The 19,874-nt window shown below is 52.8% G+C and overlaps 1 protein-coding gene across 2 annotated transcripts in view; it reads right to left on the reverse strand.

The window, feature by feature from the left end:
- Positions 1-203: 203 nt before the first annotated feature.
- Positions 204-19,874, reverse strand: part of CACNA1S (calcium voltage-gated channel subunit alpha1 S) — a 73,486-nt gene continuing 53,815 nt past the window's right edge. Inside the window, exons 28-44 of one of the 2 annotated variants that reach the window (XM_008067113.1) lie at positions 19,061-19,144; positions 15,067-15,123; positions 14,064-14,192; positions 13,843-13,908; positions 13,160-13,251; positions 11,621-11,780; positions 9,597-9,724; positions 8,159-8,255; positions 7,757-7,859; positions 6,688-6,789; positions 6,272-6,396; positions 4,424-4,552; positions 3,418-3,668; positions 2,030-2,115; positions 1,157-1,248; positions 782-910; positions 204-636 (exon numbers count right to left, since the gene is read on the reverse strand). In XM_008067113.1, coding sequence (XP_008065304.1) covers positions 385-636; positions 782-910; positions 1,157-1,248; positions 2,030-2,115; positions 3,418-3,668; positions 4,424-4,552; positions 6,272-6,396; positions 6,688-6,789; positions 7,757-7,859; positions 8,159-8,255; positions 9,597-9,724; positions 11,621-11,780; positions 13,160-13,251; positions 13,843-13,908; positions 14,064-14,192; positions 15,067-15,123; positions 19,061-19,144 — 2,082 coding nt within the window. In that variant the 3' untranslated portion in view covers positions 204-384. Of the gene's footprint in view, positions 637-781; positions 911-1,141; positions 1,249-2,029; positions 2,116-3,417; positions 3,669-4,423; positions 4,553-6,271; positions 6,397-6,687; positions 6,790-7,756; positions 7,860-8,158; positions 8,256-9,596; positions 9,725-11,620; positions 11,781-13,159; positions 13,252-13,842; positions 13,909-14,063; positions 14,193-15,066; positions 15,124-19,060; positions 19,145-19,874 lie in introns of both variants that reach the window. The other variant, XM_008067114.1, reaches the window with a different exon arrangement.

Below are 19,874 nucleotides of genomic sequence, written 5' to 3' on the forward strand. Positions count from 1 at the left end.
CTCCCAAGCCCATGGGCAGGGCTCCCGGGAAAGGTTGAGGGAGGGGAAAGTGTGTGTGTAGGAGTCCAAAAAAGGAGACAAACAGAGGCCAGGTGCCAGCATCACAAACCTGGAGACTTTAATGTCCTGCTGGTGGGAGTGGCTTTAGGCCAGACCAGCGCTGGCACCGACCAGGTCTTTTGGGATGACATTGGAAGCTCCATCCTGTGCATCTACTTCTTCCTGACTTTCTGAGGTGGTTCCTGACCACCCCTGCTCAGCCCACGCACCTAGCCACTGAGGGGGGAAGGGGGAGGCCACCGCGGTGGGCTAAGTGTTCTCCACCCCCCAGCCTCACCTTGCTGGTAGTGCTAGCTCTAAGCCCATGCTGGTGCTATGTGGGCTTCACAGCCTGGGAGGAATAAGGGTCTCCTGGGAACCCTGATGCTGGTCAAGGCTGCCCAGGGAGGACCCAAGGCTCCGGCGTCCCAGGGCACTGGTCATGCCCTCTGGGGACTCTCGTCCTTTCAGTAGCTCTGCTGCTGCAACCTCCACTTCCTCTGGTTCCATCTGGCAGGCGTCTGCCAGGGCCTGGCCTGTTGCCATGACGAAGTCAGCATCAGCTGCCAAGGTACCCAGGCCCCCTCGGACCAGAGCCTGCAGGGAGGAGAGGAGCCTGGGGAGGGGGATCTTCCTGGGGAGTCACCTTAGGGGGCCTCTGTTGGCCCTACCCTCTCTCCATGCCAGGCCACCTCAGGTCCACCCCTCGATGCAGCCACCACTGGCCCAGCCCTGGGCTCACCTCTTGGATCAGCAGGGCCGTAGCTGGCACTGGGCACCTGGAAGTATTCTCCTGGGTGCTCCTGCCACGGGGTATTTCTTCACTCAGAGACCCTGGTGTGGAGCTCTTTCTGCCCTCAGGCATGGGGCGCTGTTCCAAATACACAAAAGCAAAAATCCCCACGGGGTGGCTGGAGCCCAGAGATCCAGCACATCGCAGCTCAACTGAGGGCACCCCAACCAAGACCCACCGCAAGGGGAGGACCCAGGATCCGGTCTCTTCTGTATTGATGGACACATTGCTGCCACACCCTCCCCCCATTATGGCCCCATTCCACACACCAGGCCAGGCAGGGTCTCTGTATGGGGTTTCCTCCCTGGCCTCTGTCCCTGTTACCTGGCAGGGGGCAGGAGATGCCTGACCTCCAGGCGTTACCTTCTGAGTCAGCTGTACCTTCAGCTTTTCTGCACAGGGTTTGCTGTCAGGTGCTGTGAACAAGATGGGGAGGGGACAGGAGGAGCTGCTAACTCCTGCCATGAGCCTCATATCAACAGAGCCCTGCTAGCCAGCCAGCCGTACTCTGTCAGCTCTCTGATATCCTCCAACTGCAGCAAGTGTCTTAAAGTGTGGACATGTGATGGGGTCCAGTCAACTCCAGGCCTGGCAGAACTCCCATCTCTGTTGATTTTGGTCTCTGTTCTTGTGAGTTCGAGAGAGGGGATCAGGACTCGTTCCTCAGTTTGTCCCTGTGTGTACATGTGAGAGTGTGTGTGTGTACCTGTGAGAGTGTGTGTATGTTGAGGACCAGAGGAAGCATTCTTAGCACCATTGGATGCCAGCATCCTTGGAGCTCCTGCTATCACAGAGTGGACCAGGACCACTGTATGATCATCTGCTGAAGGTCCCAGAGCCAGGTGTCAGGTATTCAGGGGCTGCCCTTCCAGGGGTCTGGGGTGGTGGGGGGACTCCCATGCACGGGCTGGTATGAGGAGCAGGCTGAGTTTTCTCACAGGCCGGTGGAGGCCCCTTTTAGAGTTCACATACTTTCTGCCTCCCTCCTCACTCAGCCACCTAGATGGTGCCCTTCTCCCCTTCCTGGATGAGGAACTGGCCCTGACAGCTCTCCCATCCAAGGGCCTGGCTGGCTCCCACTGGAACAGGCCCAAGCCAGCTTTCCCAGCCAGGTTCCCATACTGCAAGAAAAGAGCATGGCTTCCCAAGTCTCTCTGGGAGAAGACTTAGCTTCTTGGGTGCACAGAAGGAACTGACCCAGGGCCCTGCGGGGTTGACTGAGGACTCTTCCTCTGGTGGCAGTTGTCTCTGTCTCTTCTGGAAACTCCCTTTCATGGTGGACGCTGAAACAGAAATAAGGCTGGGTGAACCAGAGAGGCTGATGGTTCATCTGCCATCTCTGTTCCTCTGTGGCCTCAAACATCCTTTTCCCTCAGAGTCTGGACCCAATGTCGTGCAGTGATCTTGACTCTAAGGCTAATGCTAGAGCCCACCAGCCCTGCCCTAGACAGCTCTGACTCTCTAAGGGGAATAAACCAAATGTTTTCCTTCCTCCACTAGGTGGTTCCCCTACTCTTTCCACATTCTTTCATCTTCCAAGGCCCACCCACAATGTCATAACCTCTAGGACACTAGTTTTGAACCTTGGCTGCCCACAGGATCACCTGGGGAGCTCTAAAGATGAGTGATGGCTATGTCCCACCGCCAGAGTCTGCAGTGAGGTCCAGGCACAGGACTTTTTGAAAGCTTCCTAGATGATTCTGATGTACAGCTGTGGCTGAGAACTGTTCTAGGCCTTTCCAGCCATGGTCCTCAATGCCCGCTCTGCACTCTGAGGACACCCAATCTCTGCGGTGATTTGGTCCCATGATGCATCCGTCAACAAGACTACACCCTCTTCAGGGTAGGGCCCAGGGCTAAAGCTGCATTTCCACAGCATCTTGCACCACAGTGACCCAAAGGCGCATGCGCCATTCAAGACCTGTGAGCTGAATTCAAGGGCTCTCTCTGACTGGAAGGGGTGCAGTAACCCTGGTCATGGGAAGTACTTGGCTTCTGCCTTGTCCGCTTATTCCTGAGACCTGGAACTTAGCTTTTCCAGACCAAATAGACCTCCACTCAGCTGGCCTGCTAGCTAGAACAGGAGCTCTACTTGGAGCCCAGATCCTGTGTTGTGATGACCGAGACGCTCTCCCTTCCGTGCTGCTGCTTTCCATGACACGTATGGAATCACAGCTTTTATTTAGTCTACAGCCTGAGGTGGTAAAATGGGAAACACTCAGTGCCATGGGATCTTCTCAGAACCCAAGTCCAAAGATTGAACCCTACTGACTCCTAACCTAGAATATGCTCTGCACATTTCAGCTCCTAGACTTGCTGAGGATAATGGAATAAAAGAATCGCTCAGCACTGAGGTCGATGCTGTCATGAGGCTTCCCCCTGCTGGCCAAAGGAGTCCCTGCAGTCCAGGCTGGCCTCTTGCATGAAGGTGTGGGAGATCCCCAAGGACACAAAGGCAAGCAAAGGACATCCTAAAAATTTCAGAGTACCCTTTCCAGTCCAGGCTGGAACCTGCTAACATTGTCCTCCCCATCCCATTCCAGTACTCCTACACCCAGGACGGGCAGTTGCTGCCACTACTATACCTAGAAAACACCTGGCTGTGGCTATGGTTGCTGTTGCCATAGGCAACATTGGCGTTGGCATTGTTGGTATTGGCACGGGCCAGAGGGTTGGTGCGTGGATCTTGAGGGAAGTCCTCCAAGAAGACAGGTGACTCCAGCTCCTCCATCTCTATCTCAGCAAACTGGAGGGGTCTCTGGCTGGCCATGACGGGGGGCAGGGAGTTGGTCCTTTCCATGAAGTTGTCCACTTGGCCAAACAGGCCTCCAGTCCTCTAGGGACAGGGAGAAGACCAGTGACTAGGGAACGAGGGCAGGACGTGGACTGGGGATTGTCCCCCTGGGACGATGGTGTGGGAACAAGTGATAATATTGGGAGACAAATCGTATAAGGCTAGAGGAGAGTGACTGAGCATTAAGACCAGAAAGAGAAGAGAATCCATCTCTCAGAAAGGTCTAGATTTGATGGAGTAAACAGAACATACCTAAGGAAGCATATAAGAGACACAAACATACAGATAGGGAAATGTGGTGTAGTGGAGAGAGCACTGAATTGGAAGTCTGCCGAACTAGGTTCCCTCACTGAAAACAACTTACTAAGTAATGTTGGACATCTCGTATCATGCATTTGGGCCATCCTTTCCTCAAGAATGACCCAAAAAAGCTTCACTAGGTGGTCATGAAAGGCCTTCCAGCTCTGAAGTGTTATAAGAAACACGAGACAGAGCTAAGAATCGAGGACTGGTGTAGCTGGAGGCAGGTGGGTCCCTGATCCTGGGGGGGGGCGTCTGTGGGAGATGAGATGTTGTCTAGGGTTTGTGAGGAGAGGAGGAAAGGGCAAGGCTCGCAGGGAAAGGTGAGAAAGGGTGTGTTGTATGTGGCACCGCGAATGGGTTGGGTCATGGATTCTGACTCAAGAGAGGCTGGTGGTGAGGTGGGAAAGGGTGTCTTCGGCCTCCACGTCCCTTCCTGTACGGACATTGCTCTCACTGTGTCTGGACCACTGGGGGTAGTCATGGTCCTCCCTCACCCGGAATATTCCCTCCTCCATGGCAGCCTCCACCATGGCTCTCTCCAGCTCCTCCTCAGCGGTCAGGTCTCCTGAGATGGTGCGGTGAATCTCGGGGGCTGCCTCTTCCTCAATGGTCCGCAGTCCAGCCTGGGAATGGCAGAGTGACCAAGTGACCCCTCTAGTTCAGGAGAGGAGACCAGAACTGCTCCCCATAGGCCACTCATCTCTTTTCCATTCCATTCCTTTTTTTCATAGAGGTGGGGGGTCTTGTTGTATGGCTCAGACTGTTCTTGAACTCTTGGCCTTAAGCAGTCCCCTCGCCTCTGCCTCCCAAAGTGCTGGGATTACAGGAGTGATCCCCCAGGCCTACCCACTCATTTCTAATCCTTACACCTGGAACTCTCCTGAAGGCTCAGCCTGGTCCCCACTCTTCCTCTGGTTTATTCAATGTCCCAGGGCTCTATAAGGCCACCAGGTCCTGCTCTGGCCTCTGGGATAGTCCATACCCTAATCGTTCCCAAGGAATCCTCTCTTGACCCCATGAATGGAGATTTCATACCTCCCATAGGCCTCCAGGTTGAGAAATCTTTTTATTCAGTGCAGTCTTCTAGACAACTGATATCTTCTGATTGCACATGCCATTAATACATATATTTTTGAACTGATTAAATTTTATATCATCAGCAATGGGACAAACCAAAATTGGTGTCATATGATAGTTTGCAATAAGAATACCACATCACTTCTGTGGCATCCCTATCCAAGATGCATATCCTAAATCTAGCCCAAGGAAACATCAGATAAACCCAAACTGAGGAACATGCTGGCCTGTCATCTTCAAAAGTGTCAAGGTCATGTTAAGGAAAGACTGAGGAACTCTTCCAGATGGAAGAGACTAAAGAGATATGACAATTTGATGCACTGTGTGATTCAGGATCGGATCCTTTTGCTAAAAGGACACTTATTGAGACAACAGCTGAGACTTGAATAGGGGTTGGAAACTAAACTATAGTAATGTATCAATGTTAATTTCCTGCTTGGGTATGGTGGTTGACACCTATAATCTCAGCACTTTGGGAGGCTGAGGCAGGAGGATTGCTTGAGCCCAGGAGTTGAAGACTAGCCTGGGCAACATAGTGAGACTCTATTTTTTAAAAGAAAAAAAGCATTTATAAAAATTGTTAATTTTCTGATTTTGTTGGTCGTGTTGTGGTGATATACAAGCATCATGTAGCAGAATGTCCTTGTAATACAAATTATGCCTCGAATACACATAATACCTTGAAATGTGCATTAAAGTGTTCTGGATGATAGACCATCATGTTGGAGTCATTCTCAAATGGTTTAGAATAACAGGCTTTTGTATTATATCTTGCAACTTTTTATGGCATGAGATTATTTCAGCATAAAAATGGGCATTAAAATAAATTTTTGAGCACAGAGCCCAAATGCATGTGCATCTTTGGAATTTGTAAATTTGGTGCATTACAATGAACACAAAAAAATAGACATAAAAACTAGATAAGATAAAACGTAAAGTTCTGGTTTTCTTTTCATAACCAATGAAGCATTTTAAGCACCCCTTTGGCACACCTGCTTTCTTTGGGGACCCCTGCTTTTATCTCTCCTTTGAACGAATCCTATTTTCTTTGGTCCCATCATCCAGAGATGAAGAGCTCCTGGCTCTTCTGTTGAGTTGAGTCCACATCTTCTGCTGTGGACTATCCAGAACGGCCCCCTCATTTCCTCCTCTGGGCACCCTTTGTCCCTCCATGCAACCATCACTGGCCCCTCAAGGGCACAGAGAGGGGGCTGGCGTCTGGAGACCCAGCTCATCAGGCTGCAACTTCCCTGGGCTGGGCTTACCTGGATCTGCACGACATCCTTCTTGGGCCGGTACCCATAATACTCCTCCTGGCGCTTCATGAACTTCCGGAAGTGCTCCTGGATGAGGAACGTGGCATAGAACTTCCCCACTGTCACCTCATCATCTGCAGAGAAGGCAATAAAGATGCCCTGAAGGCTGGTGGGAACCCGACACTGGATTCAGAGTGGAAACCAGATGCAGTCAGGCCCAGGCACCCGGGGCCATCCCTTGACTTGGTCGGTAAGCACTTTGCACCCCGACGCTGGTGGCTGCTCTGTTGGATCCCCAAGGGTCTACTTAAGGTATTTATGGAGGGTCTGAGCCATTCTCAGATTCCCAAGGGGCTTCTTAGAGAAGCCCCTTCCCTCCATTCCTTGGCTGCTTCTAGACTCTGGACTTCCAGAGCAGCACCAACCTCCTATAGGAGGGATGACCTGGTCCAGGAGCTTCATGCTGGTTCTCTTCCAGATCTTCTTGATGATGGCCCTCAGCTCCTCATTGGCCTGCTCAAAGTTACCTGGGGCAAAGGAAAGGCAGGAGTGGTCAAAGTCATCCAGACCAGGCCCAACTGCACTTGATAGGGCCATCCAGTACTTTCTGAATCTCTCAGAGAGCCAATCACTCACTCAACAACGGTGGCTGTTTTCTTTTGTGGCAGTGGCTATGCTGGGTGTTGGCAATGTGGGGAGGGACCCTTGTCCTCTTGAGGCAGCCCAGTCCTTGGGTCATGTAGTGGCTCCCTATAGGCCTTGACAGCCAATGCCCAGAGTGGTTGGCTTTGACGGCTGTCACCTCCTGTTCTCTCTCAGAAACTTTCGATTCCCTCGGCACCATGGTCTTTCCCAAATACCCCCAAACAGCCTTCCTGTGGCTCTGACTTGCTCTTCCCTGACTCCTGGCCTTCCTCATCTTGCCCTCTCAGGGAAACCTCCTGCAGTGTGCCCTCAAGGCCAGGATGGCCAGATGCAGCTGGAACCCTGAGCAAGGGCTCAGGGACACCAGGACCCCAACCTGACTTCCTCCTCTGCTCCTGCCATGCCTGCGTTCCTGGTAGGCGAGGACCTACAGGTTTAGTGAAGTCCAATGTGGATCCCATCCACCTGCCCAGTGCCACCAGAGTACCTCCTGCTTCTACCCAGAGCCGAACCAGAGGACACCTCCACCCTGCACTAGCACTGGCACTTCCCTGGTCCCATTTCACCCATCCCTCCATTAACACTGATACTTCTCTGCCCCCATCTTCTACACAACAGAGGAGTGGAGGAGGATGGGAACAGACCCCTGGTGACCTTTGCCTGCAGAGGACTCCCAGGCTCCCTCTGAGCCCTGAGGGGCATGAGGACTTTGGGGCCATGGTCTGGCATCCTCTCTCTACCTCTCTCCACAGCTCTCGAGTAAAACCTTTAGCTCTGAGAATCTGGCAGAGTCTTCCAGAAACACCTCTGAGAGAAGGGAGAGTCTGTCTGCACACTGGAAGGCCTCACCTTCTGTCTTGATCTTGAGTGCCGTGCGAACCAGGGCGAAGAGTGTGGCGTTGAAGGTCACCGTGCCATCGCTGTTCAGGGGCATGTTCATGCCCACCAGGCGCTGTATAGGGAGAGGCAGTGGCTTGCTGCTGAGCTGGGACTGGCCAAGCTTGCCAGGTCATCCTCACCTGGTCTGTGGGCTGGGAGGGGATGGGACACGAGGGCTGGTGGTGCAGGCTGACCAGGACACCCTTCGGGGGGGATGGAATGATGAGCTGGGGACCTCGTTGAGACTTCAGGTCCTCAGGAGGGACTTAGGGACCCTGCAATGCTTCATTCCATCAAGCCCTCACCAGCTTCCCTGGCCCAGGGCACCTCTTCCTCTCCTAGGGGCTACCCCTACCTGGCAGCTCTGGTTACCTTACATGCTACCCGGTGTGGGCAGAACTTCCCAAAGCCCAGAGGAGGCTGGATCCTTCTCAGCAAGGTCACCACATCCAAGTGTTTGATTCTGCCCCTGCAGGAGAACACACAGACTTGTACACCTGACACTCCCCTCCCCAGAAGCTCCCCTACTGCTCAGAGAACGGGCAAAGGGGAAGAGAGCCAAGAGATGGAAATGTCCTTATTTTCCAATTGTGTTTAGGAAGTGGGAGCCCAGCTCCCTTTTGAAAGAAGAGACAATGTTGGAAATCACTGTTGCCTACCACCAGAAACGGGCTCTCATTTTCTGGTCATTCCTTCAAATATGGGATTACGGGTCTTGGAATCGGGACCTCATTCTCCCCCATCAAGACCTTTTTTAGACTTCATCAAGCTAATGAAGGCTCTTGAGCATATCACTAGAAGTAGATCAAGGGAAGCAGAAATTCACTTCCAGAAACTGGTTCAGAGCTGGAAGCCACAATTTCATTGGGACCATGATCCCAATAGACACAAAGCAGAGTAACCAAGGAAGGTCAGATAAAAAGACCAGAGCAGCTTTTGTGTGTTACTTGAGAAAAATCATTTTGGAAGGTCCTGCTGACTTCCTCCTTCTCTGATGGATTAGCCATGAAAAAGAAGTAAAATTTCCTGCCTGTGTCCAGGGGCTGTGTTAGGACTGTGAGGGCTGGCAGAGGACAGGTTGGTGTTGCTCCCTCTGACATAAGCATGTTAAAGCATGGTTGCTATGGGCACCAGACACTCCTGCATTGAATCCTGTTGCTGTCTCTTACTAGCTGCATGGCCCAGTGCAGATTACTTAACCTCTCTGAACCTCCGCTTCCTCCTTTGATACTGAGATGATCAGGAGACCTGTGCCACAGGTTATTGTAAAGACAAAATGAGATGATACACATAGGGCTTGCACAATATCTGATACCTGGGAGACAGTGATGAAATGAGAGTTTACTACTTTTTGGAAAAGAACATGAGAGAGCAGTGCTTCCCATGATGTAATGTGTATGCAAATGCTCTGAGGACCACGTTAAGAGCAATGCAGAGTCAGATACAGTCAGTCTAGGTGGGGCTAGGACTCTGCATTTTAATCAAACTTGGATGCTGCTAATCAGAGGACCATACTTTGAGCATATAGAGCATCCAGTGAGGTACTGAGTTCCCATTCCTAGGAATGTCCAAGCAGAAGCTGGATTACCATTTCCCAATTAAGTCAAGGGGGTTTCCACCCTGGGAAGCTGTGGGATCCCTTTCAGTCTGGAGAGACTCTGATTCTCTGATCTGGGTCCTTGGATAAATGACATGAGAAGGAGAAGCCAACTGGTGAGTGACTCCCTGTGAGACACTAGGACGGGGTCCAGGATGGAGGGGTAGACAGTTTTAGGGAGGGCCCCACACACAGCCCCCAGACTAGACTCACTTAGCCTCTGGGTCATACTCTGCCCAGATGGCCTTGAACTCATCTAGGTGGTGAGGGCCCAGGATGGACCAGTCCCGCGTGAGGTAGTCAAAGTTGTCCATGATGACAGCCACAAAGAGGTTGATGACCTGCAAGAGAGGAACCAAGGGCTCCCAACACAAAAGGGCAGGGGGTACATGGGTAGGATGGGAAGTTGGGAAGTATCTGCCGGTCCACGACTTCTCTCTACCCGTGTCCTTTGCTCTAGCCCTTCTGCACGACCTACATGACATATACATGAAATGCGGTGTCACACTTCTCTGCTCTTGCATGGACTGTGCCTTCTTCCAGGGTCTTAGTGCTCATTCTTTAAAATCTAGCTTAGGCCAGACATGATGGCTCACACCTGTAACCCTAGCACTTTGGGAGGCCCAGGCAGGAGGATTCCTTGAGCCTAGGAGTATGAGCCCAGCCTGGGCAACATAGTGAGACCTCATCTCTACAGAAAAACAAAACAAAACAAGAATTTAGCTAGGCATGGTGGCTCACATCTGTAACCCCGGCACTTTGGGAGGCCCAGGCAGGAGGATTCCTTGAGCCTAGGAGTTTGAGACCAACCTGGGCAACATAGCAAGACCTCATCTCTACAGAAAAACAAAACAAAACAAAAAATTTAGCTAGGCATGGTGGCTCACACCTGTAACCCTAGCACTTTGGGAGGCCCAGGCAGGAGGATTCCTTGAGCCTAGGAGTTTGAGCCCAGCCTGGGCAACATAGTGAGACCTCATCTCTAAAGAAAAACAAAACAAAACAAAAATTTTGCTAGGCATGGTGGCTCACATCCGTAACCCCGGCACTTTGGGAGGCTCAGGCAGGAGGTTTCCTTGAGCCTAGGAGTTTGAGACCAGCCTGAGCAACATAGCGAGACCTCATCTCTACAGAAAAACAAAACAAAACAAAAATTTAGCTAGGTAGGTGGCTCACATCTGTAATCCCAGCGCTTTGGGAGGTCATGGTGGGAGGATCACTTGAACCCAGGAGTTCAAGACCAGTCTAGGCAACATAAAAGACCTCATCTCTACAAAAAAAAAAAAAAATCAAACTATTAGCTAGGTATAGTGTGCGCCTATAGTCCCAGATACTCAGGAGACTGAGGCAGAAGGATCACCTGAGCCCAGAAAGTTGAGGCTGCAGTGAGCCATGATCCTGCCACAGCACTCCAGCCTGGGCGACAGAGTGAGAACAGACTAAAATAAATTAATTAATAAACAAGTAAAACCCAGTTTGAACATCTCTTAGGAAGCCACTCCTGTCTCAGCCTCCGGTCCCCACCCCAGAGAGATGTTCCCCTCATTTGTGCACCCCAGAACAAGCCTTTTTGGTATATGTTTAGTGCTCTTTGAATAGCAGGTTTTGCTTGCACACAAACTCCTCTTGTGCCCCATAAGTTCCTTCAGGACACAAGGTGTTTTACTCATGTTTCTAGCCTCATGCATACATAGACACTCAAACAACTGTTTTGAGCAAACATAGGAAAGAAAAGAGTGAAGGAATGAGGACCCAGCAGATGCTGCTGGCTCTCGGCCTTCCACACGAACAGAGACCTAGCAGCCTCACAGTGATCTGCTGCTCTGACTCTAACCCCAGCGGGGACCTCCCACGGGACCTGTTTCCAGAGTCCCAGCCTCTGCATAATAGGACAGTGCTCTCTTCCAAGCAATGGCTAAGGGTAAATGGCTTTATAGGAAGCCCCCACCCAGTTAGAACAGAGCCTAATTCAATCCCCTTTAATGACTAATTGCTAACCAAAAAAAAAAACCAAAAACTTTTGGCAACCCCTCTGGAGCATGAAAAAGCACAACTCACAAAACAAAGCCACACCCAGGATGACCAGAATGAGGGACGATCAAACTAGAGCTTCCCGTGTCCCTAAACTGGATCCCCGGAGAGAAAGGGGTCTCGGGCCAGGAAGAAGAAGGCAGGATCCTCCTTGCCTCAGCTCATCAAAGCCCTCTCCCCGCCCCGCAGGCCCTCAGGTATCTCACCAGGAAGGCGCAGAGCATGTAGAAGCTGATGAAGTAGTAATAGGCGAAGTTGGTACCACATGTGTACTCCTCCCCGGGGGCATAATCCGACTCAGGGTCACACAGCTTTCCGTAGCTGCAGGCCAGCAGGATCTCCTGCCACGCCTCACCTGTCGCACACCTGAAGGAGGGAGGATCCTGTCGCCTATCTGTTCTTGTGTGGTCCCTCAGAAGGCTGGAGGCCTGGTGGGACCAGGCTGTGGCTAATGCACAGACTGGGGCTGCTGCCCAGAATTAGGGAGGTCAGCTCCCCAGGTTTACTATGTAGTTCAGTGTGAGCCGAGCCTCAGTTTCCCTTCAAAGCTGCAGCCCTCAAGGGGTACTTCAAGCTGGATTTCAGTGATAGAAAAGAGGTTTCTTGGCTAGAGGGGCAAAAATCAATCCATGATTCAAGTTCCTTGAGGAAGAACAAGAGAGGGACTTTGCTGACCAAAGACGAGGCAGGGTCTGAGGTCAAGGCCTCAGAGTGGTTAACTGACTCTGGTGAGGTAACCCTACGCTTGAATGTAGTTCTGCTGACGTTACCACCCACTCTGGCTGAGCTGCAAAAGCATCCCTTTTTCCACACCTCGTGCATGTGTCATAGTTGAGTAAAGCATCTCAGTGCATCAGAGGTTTGTACTTTTTCAAATAATGGCTGCCAGCTGCTCCGTAGCCAACCTCCCTCCACCTCTCCCCTAGTCAAATCTCAGCCTGATCCTATGGCTTCCCTTCATTCTGTGTTTAATAAAAGACTCATTCTGGGAAACTCTCTTCCTTCCTGGAGCAGGGTGGTCCTGGGTTCGAGTGCAGAGTGGCCCTGGTTTGAGTTTGAGGTGCAGAGCAGGAGTGAGGGGGCATCCCCACTTGCATACGGCAAGGTGGTGGTATCCTTTCAAAGGCCAAAAGGGCTGTGGGCTGCTGCTGCAACCTTGTGGAGGCCTTGACAACATGGGCTGAGGAGGCGCCCTGGGTGCAGGTGTCCCCAGCCCTCATCTGGCCTCAGTGGAGTGTCCCACTGAGGGCTGGGAAGCGTACCTCTCTTGCTCAGCTCCTGCATACCCAGCAAGCCTGAAGCCAGGGGTCCATGGTGGTGGTCCATGCTCCAGCCCCCATGCCCTGGCCTGGGAGATGCTCCTGCTCCCCACCCCTGGCACCCTCCTACCTACTTCTTTGCTCCACTTCTCCCTGTGCTGTTGCCCATGCTCCCACGCTCTGAGTGCAGATGTTGGGAAGAAGATATTTGACCTCCGTGTCCTGTTTCGGGGGCTGAGATTGGAGAGACATGCTGCGCTTGATTTAGGGGAGGGGCCCAGTGCAAAATGGAGGCGCAGGGTCACTTGTTCAAAAATGATGAAAATCTTCAAGAGGGTGACAGCCAAGTAGGTGACCCTTCCAAGTGTAGGGCCCTGTGTGGCTGCACAGGTCACACACCCAGGAAGCCAGCCCCATCTCTGGTGCAGATCAGAGCAGGGCACAGGCTGGACCCGTCAGCAGGGTGGGGGCGCGAGGGACTCATGCCTGAAGAGCAGCAGCACAGCTTGTGGGAAGGTCTGGAAGTTGTTGTTCCGGTTGATTTGAGTCCCGTCCACCATGGCAATCTTTCCAAACATCTGCAAATCACAAAGGGCTCTGACTTGGGAACAAGGTAAGTATCCCCTCAGCTCATCTCCCACTGTCTCCTCCCACCTGACCTGCTCCCAGCCTTCACTCCTGCCTCCTCCAATTCCTCTTCACTGCAGGGTGTGTCAAACTTGAAGCCAAACAAATTGGACTCTTTTCTAGGTTGGGTGAAGTTCTTCCCACCAGGCCAAAGGAAAGTAAGAGGGTAGACCAGTTTTCCCAACAGCAGGCAGGCCCGGGGTGTCAATGTGGAGGGATGGGGGAAGCTCTCAGAGGAGGGCGGTAGGAGACCACCTGGGCCTCCAGTCAGGCCTTAAAGATGCAATCTGGACACCTACTGTCCCTCTGCATGCCAAGGTTTCTCCCGGATTGCTTCCAAGCATCTAACACTGCAGTCATGGGAATGAGGGGATGCACGCCCTCCTTTCTCAGTCTTGCAGCTGAACCCCTAGGCTGCCAGGGGGAGCTAGACTCGGAGAGTGGAGGGTCCAGCCTGTGGGCTGATCAGGCTCCAGGGTCTACTGCAGTCCACCCTAGCTTGGCCAAGTTTCGTGTTTGGGCCTGGGCCACCTGTCTCTCACCTGCATGCCGATGACGGCGTAGATGAAGAAAAGCATGACGATGAGCAGAGCCACGTAGGGCAGCGCCTGCGGACGAGGCAGGAGAGTCGGCACGGAGGGCACCCTCAGAGGCTCTGCAGCCTCCCCCCCCCACAGCTACTGGGGGGGGCTGCCTCACCCCAGGGCGGAGGAGGATGCCCCTAGTGGCCTTTCCAGGAAAATGCAGTTTCCGGGGTCCCCACCTGGAAGGATTTAATGAACGTCCACAGCAGCGTGCGCACTCCCTCTGCCCGGCTCAGCAGCTTGATCAGCCTCATGACACGGAACAGGCGGAAGAAGGCGCTGGAGATGCGGGCGCTCTCGTCTGGATCCTGCCAGGCAGCAGCCCCAGAAGTCAGTCTGGGGGCGGCGCCTCAGAGAGGTGAGGGGCAGGGCAAGGCGGGAGGTGTAATGTGTGTGTTGGAGAGGTGTTCATGGCGGGAGGGAGGCGTTCCTGCCCCACCTCCGGTCCCTGCTGTCCACTAACTCAGGACCACCCTGGGCTTAGGACTGGGAGGAGGACGTGGGGCACCAAGCAGGGTGTGAGCCAATGCTTAGGGCAGTGGCTAGGATTTGGCCCCGGGGTAAGGCTGCAACCGGGTCCACCGCCTGCCCTCTGGGGCCTGCTGCTTATCTCACCTACTCCTCAAGCTGCCACCGAGCTGAGGACCCTGATGGCCCTCCTCGGCCCCCTCCCCTGGTGTCTTCCCAGGGCAGAGTGTCCCCAAAGCTCGGCAGCTCTGTTGCCATGAACTCAGTGTGGCTGCTCCCCATCGCTCCCACCCTGCACACGGCTGTTCTAAGCCAGGCAAGCCACTATCCAACACACAAATTACTCTGGAAGGGAGAGCTGTCTCTGCTCTGCTTCCTGTGTCCCCCAAAGGCCTTGTGCCCGATGAACTGTGACTAAGGTCCTTTGCCAGCCATCACAGTTCTCTCTGGACTGTGTTTCTATCTGCTTAGAGGGTGCCAGAGAGAACCTTCGTTCATTTCCTAGGGCTCCGAGGAGGCCACTATATCCATGCACATCTGACTGCAGAGCTTCTGCCCCCACTCTTAGCTTGCCCCCTCAGCAGGGCCTGCTCTGAGGAGGGAGATCTGAGTTCTGATCCAGCCCATGCAATCCACGCAGCCAGGCCTATGCATGCAGGCGGCAGGGCAGGAGCCAGCGGGCGTGCTGGGCAGGCTCATGCGGCCTGAAATTACAACGTTCCCGCAGCCTCCACCCAGGCAATACAGTCCCCCGCTGGAGGCCAGGAAAGTCTGTGGAGAAAAGAGACGAAGGGAGGGGAAGGAAAGGAGAGAGAGGAGGAGGGACACGTGGGAGGGAGGTGAAGAGACATGTCAGAAAGGACAGACACATGGGAGAGTTAAAGAGAAAAAGACAGAGATGCAGGGGACGGAGACCCCACGTGGTTGTCAATCAGGGGTGGAGTGGGTGGGAGTGAGGATGAAGCTCTGTGGGACAGTAAGGCAGAAGGCTGGAGACAAGGGAGCAAGACGGGGCGGGAAGACCGGACACAAACAGGTCCCTTCTCATCTCCAAGGTGTATCTACAGGTGACAAGGGCACAGGTTCTTCCTGTGAGTCTGGGTTATGTGATGCTGGGGACATCCCTGACAAGGGCATATTGCTAAACACCCGCTCATCACTGTAAGTGGGTCCACACCCTTCTCCCCCAAGGCCAGAGTTGGGACCCTTATGGAAGTCCCATCTTCCAGAGGCAAAGCTCTCTGGGGGAGCCTGAGATCCCCACAGCAGAAGTGTCTCTCCCTGCCCAGGTCCGGGACCAACGTTCACATCTCAGTGATCAGGCTCTTAAAAGAGCAGGTGGCTGGACACGTGGGGCAACTGTTCCTGTTTACTCCAAGCTTTTCCCTTAGGCCGCCTTTCATGAGAAGCCCTTGTTCTGGAGTCCTGGGTTAAAAGAAGTCCTTGTCTTCTCTTACCATTATCACAGGTCGTCTAATTCCCAGCATACTGGTTTTCCCATCAAGCAACACTCTCTCCAGTAGCTTTCCCCTGGGCTCCCGGTTCTCATTCCTGACCGCGTATCAGAATCACACAGAGAACTTAAAAACATATATATACTTTTGCCGGGTCCCCACCCTGGCCAATTCAGTCAGGTTCTAGGGGATGAGACCTGGCTTCAGAGGCTTAAATGCACCCCAGGTGATTCTAATATGCAGCCAAGGATAACAACCAGTGTTCTAGACATGTGCCGTCCAATATGGTAGCCGGTGGCCACTTGAATTACAATGAAAATGAAATAAAACCAGAAATCCAGTTCTTCAGTTCCACTAGCCACATTTCAAGTGATCAGGAGAACATGCGTGGCTAGTGACTACTGTATTGGACAGGGCAGACCATTTCTATCATTGCAGAAAGTCCTAACTGACATGCCTTCCTAGACCTTTATCTGGTTTCTGTGTCAGGAATATAAATCTATCTTCACATGACTTCAAGTAGACATTAGTAGCAAGGGACATCTGCTACTACTAAAATTCAGCTCATGACCCATAATACCCTCTAGTCCTCCACCACCAAAGAAACTGTTTTGATTTATCAGGCCTTCCCTACATAGATCACAAACATTAAGAAGTAACTCTTTTTAGTTTGGGCTGTTTATTTTGGCTGTTTAGAGTTCTCTCCTCTGACTGTGCTGATGAGAAGTGCTGTTCTCAAACCATAGAGCCTTTGAGGATGCTATCTCCCAGCAAAATCTGAGCATGGGTGGAATATACAACACATACGCACGTGCGCACACATGTACATCCACACACACATATACACACATGCACACGCCCTGGTTTTGCCCAGAGCCCACCCTGCCCCTCAATGGCTCTGCCCTCTCAGGGGATCTGAGCAGATGGGGTTGTCTGTCACTGTCTGTTCTGTACATGGGGGGTGGGCAGCATTCCCACCGGGACCCTCCCCTGGCACTCAGTCAGCTGGTGAGGCAGCCAAGTTCCCAGAAGGTGTCACTTCTTGCCAGGGCTCAGCCTTTAGGAGCCTTGGCCGAAGGCTGCTTCCTCACAGACCTCAGACTTTTCCTCAGCTGCTCCCCTCACCCCCCCATCAGTGGAAGTTTCACCCTACAGACTCGCACAGCCTAAGGGCTTTTTGTTGAGCAGTGGGAAGTTCAGAAGGAAGCCCTACACAAGGATGAGCCCACTGACTTTGGGACTGGTCCCCTACTAGGCTCCCCTGTGGCTAAATCAGCTACCCATTGGCAGAATCCTACCGTGGTTCAGAAAGAAGAATGCAATTCTCCTCCTTTCTCCTCCCTCTTCCACGGCAGCCCCTCCCAGCCCCAGGATGCTCATTGGGAAATTGTCTTTTCTTTAAAAATAATTATTACTATTTTGAGGGGGGGCCACATCCTGTCACTCAGGCTGGAGTGCAGTGGCATGATCACAGCTCACGGCTTATAGCTGTGGGGTAGCAGGGACTACAGGCACGCACCACCATGCCTGGTTAATTTTTAAACTTTTTTGTAGCGATGAGGTCTCGCTTTGTTGCCCAGGCTGGTCTTGAACTCCTGGGCTCAAGCGATCCTCCCACTTCAGCCTCCCAAAGTGCTGGGATTACAGACATGAACCACTGCACCTGGCCTGGGAAGCTGTCTTTTGAATTCAGCCTCTATTCTCATATCTCCTCCACCCTGTCTCCTGCTCCCTCCTTCACTCCACAGCGACCTTCAGCGGCAGATGCTCAGCAAGGCCTCCACTCCAGCGCCTCCACTTCTGAGATCTGGTGTGTGGCCCTCTCTGACTGGAACCTCATCCTGACGCCCCCGCCCCCTCGCCACCCCCATCCTGCTGCCGTTTCTCATTCCACCTTCATGACCTCTTCCCCTCCAGCCGGAGCCTCTTGGTCCAGCTCCTGGGACCACTTGCCTTCCGGTCAGCTCAGCCTTCAAACTAGACCCGGGAGCTGACCCCCTTCTCAACTGCACCCACCACCAGCCCCCAACCCTCTCACCTCTCATCGGGATGACCGCGACAACCTCCGGCCTGCTCTTCCTGGGTCAGCCCTGGCGCCCCCTACAGCTTGTTCTCTACACAGCAGCCAGAATGATTCTTTCAGAACCAAAGTCTGACCATACTCAAATCCTCCACAGGGCCCTCATCTTTCTCAGAATAAAACCCAAGATGGTAACCATGGCCTCCAAGGGCCAGATGATCTGACCCCTGCCTCCTTTCTCTCAGCTCATCCCCCCACTCTCCACTCCGGCTACAAAGGCCTCCTGCTATTTCTCCAACTCAGCAAACACGCTTCCGCGGCAGGGGCTGTGCACGTGCCCTTCTCTCTCCCTATGACACTGTCCCCCACACCGGCATGGCTCATGCCCTTGCTTTATTCAGGCTTCTGTTCCCAGATCATCTGGACACCACCCGCCCATTCCTGAGCTTCTTTTATTTTTCTCATAATACATATTGGTCGTATCTGTAGTGTTATAGATTGACTTATGGATGGTCTGCTTCCTCCAGAATTTTGTTCACTGCTGTCCTCTAGCACCAAGAACCATCCCCAGCGCATAGGAGGTGCTCAGTTAGTATTTGAGGAATAAGTGAATGACTCCCTAGCTGGAGTCATAAACAAATGACTCCCTATGTTTGGTCATTCTTACCTCCTGCCCTTCAGGTAGGACTCTAATGCTTCCACTGCCTGTTCAAAGACATCCCGTGGCTTCCCACTGTCTGCTACATAAAGTTCAAGTCCTTCCCCCACGTGTCTCTCCAGCCCTGCCCTTCCCCGCTTCTCTGCATGTTCAGATGCTTCTGATCAACTGGGCCGCTCAGTTGCACTCCTTCTTTGGGCCTCTCCTACTACCCCTGCCTGAGGTGCTCACTTTCCTCTCCAACTCCAGTCATCACCTCCCTTTCCTTCAGACAGACGACACCACCTCCATGAAGCCTTCCCTGATCATCCCACCCAGAAATGACCTCTCCCTTCCACTATGGCTCTTGTGTCCAGCAGCCTGGTACACTCATCATGCCCACCTAGATCTGAGTTCTCTCTCTGCTGCATGGTTGAAGCTTCAGGAGGGCAGAAGCCATGACTTGTCATATCCATCTTTATCACACCTAGGGTGCTATGTTGCACACGCACTGGGCAGGCACCTCACAAACATCTGAGGACTGAACAGGTGTTTCTGGCCCCATCCCAGGGATGGCTCTGCCTGTGTGATACTCACGTCGATCTCACTGAGGATGACGTCGATGATGCTGCCAATGACAATCAGGAAGTCAAACACATTCCAAGGGTCTCCAAAGTAGCCCTGGGAGGAAAGGGATGGGAGAGCTCGGGGTCGGCTTTGGGAGGAAGGCGCTCTGGCGGCCGGCAGAGGACCGTGGTTCTGCCAGAGCACTGCAGAGCTCAGGCCACTTGGATCAGGCCAAGGTGGGTCCTGTGGTTCTACTTCCCGCTGGCGCTGTAGTGGGCCCACCCATTCTCATATTCCTCTCCTTTTGGTTCTTTTTTTAAAAAAATATTATTTGACAACTTTCTTTCTTTTTTTTTTTGAGTTGGAGTCTCACTCACTCAGTCTCCCAGACTGGATGGAGGGCAGTGGCCACTCCCGGCCACCGCAGCCTCAACCTGCTGGGCTCCGGTGATCCTTCCGCCTCAGCCTTCCAAGTAGCTGGAACTACAGGCGTGTGCTACCACGCCCGGCTAATTTTTTTATTTATTGTAGAGATGAGGTCTCACCAAGTTGCCCAGGCGAGTCTCGAACTCCGCGGGTTCAGGCAATCCACTCACCTCAGCCTCCCAAAGCGCTGGGATTACAGACTGAGCCCGGATTTTCTTTCTTTTTTTTAAAGATAAGGGGTCTTGCTCTGTTGCCTAGGCTGAAGTGAATTGGCAGGACCACAACTCACTGCAGCTTTGAACTCCTGGGCTGAAGCAATCCTCCTGCCTCAGCCTCCTGAGTAGCTGGGACTACAGGTGTGTGCTATTATTCCCAGATAATTTATTTCATTTTGTTTTGCTTTTCATAGAGATGAGGT

Source organism: Carlito syrichta, unplaced genomic scaffold, assembly GCF_000164805.1.
Source record: "Carlito syrichta isolate Samal-C Ts95f unplaced genomic scaffold, Tarsius_syrichta-2.0.1 Scaffold309294, whole genome shotgun sequence".
Taxonomy (NCBI): domain Eukaryota; kingdom Metazoa; phylum Chordata; class Mammalia; order Primates; family Tarsiidae; genus Carlito; species Carlito syrichta.